The sequence below is a fragment of the Hyperolius riggenbachi genome, chromosome 1 (genome assembly GCF_040937935.1).
Source record: "Hyperolius riggenbachi isolate aHypRig1 chromosome 1, aHypRig1.pri, whole genome shotgun sequence".
NCBI lineage: Eukaryota > Metazoa > Chordata > Amphibia > Anura > Hyperoliidae > Hyperolius > Hyperolius riggenbachi.
The window spans coordinates 231,073,456-231,082,438 of NC_090646.1; the positions used below are offsets into that span (position 1 = coordinate 231,073,456).

General features: G+C 44.1%; 1 protein-coding gene across 5 annotated transcripts in view; it reads left to right on the forward strand.

Annotated features, from left to right (window-relative positions):
• Window positions 1–8,572, forward strand: part of TBCK (TBC1 domain containing kinase) — a 330,567-nt gene extending 321,995 nt beyond the window's left edge. For all 5 annotated transcript variants that reach the window (XM_068231246.1, XM_068231264.1, XM_068231255.1 and 2 more), the window contains one exon: window positions 8,207–8,572. In XM_068231246.1, coding sequence (XP_068087347.1) covers window positions 8,207–8,317 — 111 coding nt within the window. In that variant the 3' untranslated portion in view covers window positions 8,318–8,572. The remainder of the gene's footprint in view (window positions 1–8,206) is intronic.
• Window positions 8,573–8,983: the final 411 nt, after the last annotated feature.

Here is an 8,983-nt window from a genome sequence, read left to right on the forward strand (position 1 = left end):
GAGAAAAAAAGGGGTGTGAATTTGACTTTGTGAGTCCGCTGATTTGTATGTGGAAAATGATTCTGAATGAATTACGTGTACGTCATTCAGGTGACGTTTGTAAAGGTACATTGTCAGCTGGCGTTTCTGAGATCCAGCAATCCAGCCGGGAGACCTCAGAATCCCTGTCTTTGGAGTGTTCGGTTTCGCAACCTAAAGCGATTGTGGATTCGCAAATTTTGCGTTCTGTCTCCTCGGATTCGACATCGTTACCCGAGTCTAAGAATGAGACAGCACTTTGGTTTTGTGAACCTGATACTGAAGCACCTTTGCTCTGTCCAGAGAAGATGTCTCTGAGCCTGCCCTGTATCATGAATAAAGACATTAGGTCCACTCGCATTGACATTTGCGAGTCTGATTCTGAAGTAAGTACTGACTCTCCACCCAGTAATCTGGATGAGCCAATATTACCTTTTTTATAATCTCCTGCAATGTCCCTAGAGGCTCGTCTAGGTATTGCAACCATTGTTACCTGTTTCTCTGCTATTTTGGAATTGCAGTCTGGTTTGACTGCTATGGAGGAATTTCCCTGCAGTGAAACGAAACTCAGAAAGCCAGAGTTAGTTTCACTAGATATTTCTGTGTATCCCTGTCCTGATGATGAAATTCAGTCTCAGTTTATGGTGGAACCTTCCCTGGGACATCTGCCCGATTCACAAAATAAAGTTCAAGCCTTGCCCTGTAACATGGATAGTTCAGAATCCTTCTTAGGAAACTTGAAAAAGGATGTTCCTGAGGTCCTGTCTGACCTCCTGGAGATCTCCGAGTTCCTCCCAAAGGGTGCAGAACTTGTAGAAGACGTCTCCTGCCCCCCAAGTCCTTCTGAGGTGTTGCCCACTTCAGTAGGCATTGCTGCCTTGCTGGCTACCTTTTCAGCTCTGATGGAGCTTCACGCCTGTGTAGTCAATGATGATATTATTGTCACAGAAATTTCTGAATTTGTTTCCGAGTCTTCTTTTGAAAGTCCAGTGCCTGTGACCTCCACTCATGATGTTTCTCTGCCCAGTACTGGTTTTGGTCTTGACGTGCCGGACTCTGAGGTTGGCAGTTCCCCGACATGTCCTGAGGTTTCTCCTGTGCTGGTGTACCCCAGTGTGCTCTGTGACCCAGAAAGCCCAAGTGTGCCTCGGTTACCAGCGTACTCAGATGCTTCCTCGGTGGAGACATGCTCTGATATGGCCTGCCTGCTTGCATGCCCAGAAGTGGTCCCTGAAAGTCTTGATCTTGATGGGTGTCCTCGTAATTTTGAATCCGGAATTGTCATTGGTTCCATGGGGGTTCTTGGTAATTCTCCATGTGAGCCTGGTGATTGTTCTACCCTCTTGGGATCTCTGTGGAGCTTCAAAAGGTTCTGGGAGATTCCGGGAGAGATTTTGCTTGTTACCCTGGATAAGATCAACGGTGGCTTTTGTGTTGTAAGGGACACTTCGAACAGGTATTGTGGCAGGTTTGGTATTTTCGGACGCTCCTTGGAAGGTGGTGGGTATTGTCTGGAGGGTGTTGATGGCTTCTTCTCTGGCGTTCACAGTCCTGATGGGTGTCATACTGAGACTGGTAGTACTGATGGGCATGTTTCGGTGGCTTCTGTTTCCGATGAGGTCGGTTTCGGGTGGACTGACTCTGGAATTGGACCTTGTCGGGCTGCCCCGACCTTCATGAGTCTTCTGTTAGGGCTGGTTCACACGGGCGTCTGCTGAGCTTTTGCTTGGCATTGCGTTCAAACGCCAGCGTTTAAACGCCAGCGTTTAAAAGCTAGCTTTTGAAAGCTTTTGAAAAGCGTTCAAGGCTAGCAGTTTTGGTCTCTGCTATTGTTTCCTCGCGTTTACTGCCTCTGAAAGCAGCATGTTGCTTTTGAGACTAGACGCAACGCTGGGATCTACTGCCAGGCTTTCATGAAAGCCTGCAAAAGCCAGCTCTAAACGCTCCCATTCACTTGCATGGGATGGCAGTAGATCCCAAAAAACGCTGCATCTGAAACGCTGCGTTAAACGCCACAAAAACGCCCGTCTGAACCAGCCCTTAGAGTGGTTTGGAGATATCAGTTTTGAGGGTCGTCTGGAATTCGACCCTAGGAGGGGGGGTACTGTGAGAATCCGCTCAGCTGCCTGCGCAGGCAGGCAGCCTTTTGACCATTGTTTAGGTTTGCTTGCTGCAGGACTCTGGAAAGGAGACCTTCTGTCAGTTGTGCAGCTTGTGTTGCTGAGGGATTTGCATACATTAGTCATGCAAATCCGTTACCTGCCTTCTTTTGATGACTGGCACTATAAAAGCATTCTGCTCCCAGAATGCTTTGCTGGACATTTCCCTTCCATGGTCTGTTCCTGATAAACACTGCTGGAGTGTCAGCCATTCTCGTTTGTTGAAGTTATCTTAGTGTAATTCGTGGGGATGCACTAGGCAGTTCCCTAGTGCAGTTAGGATTGCATTATCTGTTTTGCCTGTTCCGTCTGTCTTGTGTTTGGATCGCACAAGCCCTAGCGTTAGCGGCTGTGGATCCTTCTGATTGAGTCTGGAGTGTAGGTTGGAACAGCGGGTGTTTCTGCCTACCTCATCTGTTCTGTCTGCCGTGTGTTTGGATCCTTCTGTTCTGTCTCCTGGGATCGCGCTAGCCACTTTTCGCTAGCGCTGGGGATCCTTCTGTTCTGTCTCCTGGGATCGCGCTAGCTACTTTTCGCTAGCGCTGGGGATCCTTCTGTTCTGTCTCCTGGGATCGCGCTAGCTACTTTTTGCTAGCGCTGGGGATCCTTCTGTTCTGTCTTCTGGGATCGCGCTAGCTACTTTTCGCTAGCGCTGGGGATCCTTCTGTTCTGTCTTCTGGGATCGCGCTAGCCACTTTTCGCTAGTGCTGAGGACCCTTCTGTTCTGCTACTCTGTACCTGGATCGCGCTAGCCACTTTTCGCTAGTGCTGTGGATCCTATCTCTCGCTTGTCCCTGTTTTAGTGTGTCTGTCTTGTCTGATTCGAAACGCTTGCTGTAGGCTCGGTGAGGTAACCGTTAAGCAAGCGCTCGCGTTCTCTGTTTCGTGTTTGTCTGTCTTTGGTTAGTTAGGCGTGCTTGTCTCTGTTGTGCGTAACACGCGGAGACCGCGCACGAACGCGTGCACTGTTGCGAATGAGTGCGGTGTTCGCGTTCAGCTAGCATTTGTTATTTTCTTTATCTTTCTCTTTGTATGATTTGCTGTGCCTTTGCTACCCTTGTGCTCTGTCCTGCTCAGTCTTGTGTCGCTTTTGGCAATCGCCATTCTTGCGATTGCGTTTCCTACTTCGTTTCCGCCGTTGTGTGTTCGCCGTCGCTGGGTGGCGACTAATTTGGTGGGCACACATTGGTTCTGTCCTTTTGCTCTGTTCCCTGTGGGCTATCCAGCCCTGCCTGATTGTACCTTGTCCCGGATCTGTACAATTCCCATTTGGCATCTGTGGCTGTGCAGTGGCTGTGTTCGCCTGCACTCCACAGCGCCATCTGCCGGTGGGAATTGCCCTCTGCGGGTGCATAGCACCTAGCCTGGGTGTCCACAATAATACGCTTGTGGAGGAAATCCGCCGCGTCAGCGCACGTCTGGTGCGCTGACCACGGAGACGATTCCACAATCGTTACACTGGGAAAGTAAGCAATCTGTGTGAGGAGACAGTAGCGCTCTTTAGTGCATTCAACTTTATTTTACTGTCTACAATGAAAATGAATAAAACTTACAAGATGCTAAAAACATTCAGGCATATCGATAAGGATGGCGGATGATCCCCTCTTGCCTCTCGCAGTCTCCCTCATGCACCCGTGGCTAGCGGAGCAGGCATAAGGATCTCCACGGGACAGGGAAGTGTAAGCGGTGGCTGTGGGCGGGTCCTATCATCTGCGTGCCAGCAGACGTCGTTACGTGCTTCGGGGTCACTAGGTGAGAGGGGATCCATCCACCATCCTTATTGATAAGTCTGAATGTTAATAGCATCTTGTAGGTTTTATTTTATTTAGAGAGTTTAGCCTAATTCACCCTCATCTGTGACTAATCACAAGTGTAATTTGAGTACAGTGATTTATGTCACTAAGTGTCGCTCAAATGTGCTCACTATGAAATGTCCCTACCACAGTTGGTCTAATATCCTTACCATAGTCATAGCTGATATCCCTACCACAGTCTCGGGACACTATGTCTAGGGGTAGACTATCAGTTTGACTGCATGTTTTAGAGATGTAGGAGAAAACCCACACAAATATGGAGATTACATTCAAACTTCACTTAGTATCCTGCGTAAGATTTTGATCCTGGGACTCCAGTCCCATGAAGTGGGGAGTGCTAGCCTCTATGTTTTCATGCATTTGTCATCTGCTCGCTTTCTACTGCAAAAGATTAAGAATGCATATTTGCCAAAATGTAAAACCTTAATGGCCTCAATTCATCAAGACTTATCGAATTTGCTAACGACAGTTTGGTAAAATACCGAATTCTTTAAGTTGATTTCAGGATTCATCAAATTTATCTACAGCTGTTAGCGAGCATTTGGTAATAATCCGTTAGTGATGCGTTAAAACGGAAGAAAGTGCAATTCATGAAAATGAAAGTGGGCGTACTTTAGCGTTACATTTAGGATTAGTTATCTCCTTCACTGCTCTGTCGTTATTCCTGTCAGATCATTGCTGACAGAGAAGATGGAGCCATTAGAAGTGGTTATGTATGAGCTGAGAGTGATTCAAAGGCGCAGAAGGGCAAGAATAAGGACTACAATCATATCAATTTGCAAGAGAATGGATTTATTTGCTATAACAGGACATCTGCATTTCTCTTGAATCATCTTGTAAGAAAACACAGGCAGTGCCAGGGTTAACTAATTTACTAGCTGCACTATATTTTTTTAGAAAAGGCTCTTATCAAATTGTGGGATTGTCCCAAGCCACTTCCAGAATCCTGGTCCAGGTGTTAAGCCCTATTCAGAATGTTGCTACGTAGTGTTCAAAGGACTGCCTTTTACCCACAATTCCATGGGAATCTTATGGCCTTGTGTTAAATTACCACTGTAAAATGGAAATATTGACATGTTACCGAATGGTTACCGAATTCACACTGGATGAGGAAAAACCTTGATGAATACAACTAGAAATCGCTAAACTTCGAATTCAGTAATTTAACAAACTGGAAAAAGTTCTCAAAGAGAATGATGAATCGAGGCCAATGTCTTTTATTTAACGTCAACATTGTGACCATGATACCTGTGTTCAGGGCCCGGAGGAGATGAAAACTGCTGAGAAGAATACAGCTAATCACTGAAATATACATTTTTCTTTAGCTTCATATTTGTTTTGTACAGCTTGGAAGCAAAATGTGATCTTAGTTTTGTGGAAGAGCAAAGTTGGCACTAGTCAGTCACTGATTGGGAAAACAAAAATGGCGTGGGGGGGCAGAATAAGATGGCAGCCATCCTGGTTCCGTTTGCCATTCACACAATGAAAGCTGTTAACTTTCTCTGCCCCAGAACAGTTCTTCCATATTCTCTTCAGTTCAAGAATTTGCACAGAAGCAATAACTATAAACTTGGACTCATCTGTTCATAGAACTTCCCATGTTAGATTCTTGTGTCCTTGCCAGTGTAGTCAGTGTTTGTGTTTATGTAGTAGAGGTTGTTTCCAGTTAAATGGGAATTATGGCTATAGGGGCACTTACTGTGTAATTTGGGTCCTGGCAATAGCTGGAGCCCGATTTAGGGTAAGAAAGGCTGTGGGAAGGTTAGGAATAGGGATACAGTAGGGGAATATATTCAAAATTAGGCAGGGGAATAGTTAGTTCAGGGAGCACCGTCATTTGGCTTCAACCTGCACCAAAATTTCCCCACGCCTTATTTACAAGTATGTGGTTTTCATAGATTCAGCATCCATGCAAATTGAAGTAAACCATATGCAGCTTGGAACTGCACCAATGGTGAATAGGTGTTACCTATTGATTTTGATTGGTCAAATTCTAACTTGGATACAATCTGCAATACATTTACGTGCATCTCTCTGATCTATAGCGTTAAAGGCGAACTTCAGCCTAAACAAACATGTCATCAAGTTACATTAGTTATGTTAATTAGAATAGATAGGTAATATAATCTCTTACCCACCCTGTTTTAAAAGAACAGGCAAATGTTTGTGATTCATGGGGGCTGCCATCTTTGTCATGGGGGCAGCCATCTTTTTGGATGAAAGGAGGTGACAAGGAGCAGGAGACAAAGTTCCAACTGTCCTGTGTCCTGATTACCCCTCCCAGCTGCTTGCGCTAGGCTTCAAATGTCAAATTCAAAATGTAAAAAAAAAAAAATTGCACCAAAACAGCAGAACGAGAACAGCAAAATCAGAAATCCCATCATGCTTTGCACAGCATCAGGGGAAAAAAGCCCGGGCAGTTTTCTTCTGTGCAGCTACAAATCAGGCTTGTATAACAGAAACAAAGTTCTGATGCTGTGAAACTGTTAAAGAAACACCAAACCTTTTCAGTGCTGCTGAGTCGATTTTTAGTCCGGAGGTTCACTTTAAGGGGGTGTATTTTTACTTGTCTATTTGATGGGAGCTGATTGTGGATCCTGATCTGTTCTGAGGTTCTCTGCACATCACCAGCCACAGCAATCACCTGGGCAAAGTAAGGTGAAGCGTTGTAGCAGGTGATCCTTTGGCTTAGTGAATTAGGTCCTCGGTGCCTGGTGCCTTAGTCCAATGCTTTCCTTTGCCCTGCGCCTAGCCATTTTTGTCCTTGCTTCTCACTAGAGGAAGTTGCAGCTTACATAAACCAACCATAACCCCTGTCTTGCATTTACAACTGAAGACTAAGTTTTCACTTCTGCCTTCTGTGCCTGTGTCGTAACTGTTGTTCTTGGCTTCTGGCTTAGTTGGCTCTTGCCATCCTTATTTTCTGGCTTGTTTTACATTCTTTTTTTTTTCCAGCTGTAGCAGACCAGACATTCTTTGTACAACATCATCGATTGGCAGATGCCTTATGTATTACAGTGATTGATGAGGATTTTCCCTTTTCTAATAACGGGGTTTAGAATATACAGCCCTATAAGTACTCATTGACATCAGAATATTGTTGCCCCGTCTTAGTAATTTTAGGCCATGCTAGGTGACAGTTAATAATTGTTAATCATGCAGATACAAGTGAGAGAGATGGAATTAGAAGAATAGAAAATACGGTAATCATAATCGACTGAGTATGCAGACCATCTTCTCTACTGCAAATGACAGAGGACACAGCCAGTTGACTGCTGTTTTACAGAACAGCCAGTCATCCATATTTCCTCCAGTTTAAGAATTTGCTCAGAACCAGTCCAACTTCTCTCAAATCTATGATTTGTTTGCCTCGGAATGGGTGGATTACAATAGTCAGTGCATTTTTTTTCACCCCAAACTGAACTGAAGATGCTCTTTGCACTAACAAAATGTTTTCTAAAACACAACGAGGTACCTTATTTTTTTCTTCTACTTTATCATAATTCATCAATACAGAGTACATAGGGAGGGTACAACGGGCAACTAGTCTTTTTGAACACTGATGGACTCTGGGGTGTAATACTGCTTTAATTCTCTCTTCATGAGTCACTGTGAGCAAAGTATACAGATCACTTGCATTTCATATAAACCTCTTGATCTGTACGCTCCATCAAATTATCAGCATTGTGATTAGGGAACACACAGATTTGATGGAGGGAAAAGTAAACACACGTTTTATTCTCTTATCACTTGTGTAAATAAAGCAGATCATGGCTGCCAATCAGAAAGTTTGACTATGACGCAATCATTCTGATCTTAACATTCTCGATCTCACAGGATGGTTGGCTGAGATTGTGTGTCATGGTCAGGGGTGCATTACAGACTTGGGAGATGGTTGCCTAGTTTTTGTGTGCAGAATTACATCTGCAAGACAGAGTGGGGACTTGTGAACATACCTTTGGTTAAACTGGTATAAATGAATATGCTAACAGGCACAAATGACTGTACAATGTAGAGCAAGTATCGTAATGAGGCATTTTCTTTGTTTCTAGGTTTCTCTTTTATGCAGACACATCATTTTAACTTACTAAGCTTGATGTTTTGGACTCCGCGGATATATTTTAGTGTATGCATAAAGATGCAGGTTATATGTATGTTTGCAAATTGCTCAGACTGGAAAGTATATTACTGACACAGTAACTGTTTGTCTTACAGTTTGCAGCACATCTTGTGAAGCTGGGATATCCTCGAGTTTGTATTCTGGATGGTGGGATCAACAAGATGAAGCCAACTGGCCTGCTGACTGTCCCCTCCCCACAGATATAAGCACAAAGGCCAATATTTCTGTGTGTAGTGGCACACTAAGCACTGTCTCAGTATCAGCTGTAAGAGAGAGGTCTGTGTCTATAAGAAATCATGGGTAGTATATGATCAGTTTGATAGGCTTCGAAAGCATTGCTGTGACCACTTCCTGCTTTACTACTTAGCCAGCAAATCAAAGTCTTTCAATTCAATTACCTGAATAAACTTTTCACATGCTTCTCCATGAGCTCTCGTAGAATTAAACATCATTAATTACTACTTTAGGACCTTCCAGACATTAGTCTTTTTTTTGCACAAAATGATTGTTGTTTTGTGAAATAGACAGCCCAGCAGCCTCTGGCAATCATACATGCTTGGCTGGTCTGCACTACGAGTACTTTGTCTAGAGAGAAGAGGGGAAGCAGAAGCAGGAGGGTGAAAGCACCAACTGTGCCAATTGCTATTTGCCTGTATTTTGCTTGACACAGAAGACGGAGAATGTCTGTATGAACTATCCATTTGACCAACAAAGTCTAATTTCTGTATGGTCTTTTACACTGAAATGCTGTTCAGAGAAAAAAAACTGTTACAATCCCTTTATGCTATTGATACATAGGCCCTTATGCAATTCACTTTTTCCCCTAAGTTTTCTCCTAAGAGATCATTATTCATCTTTTTTTTTTTTTGGAT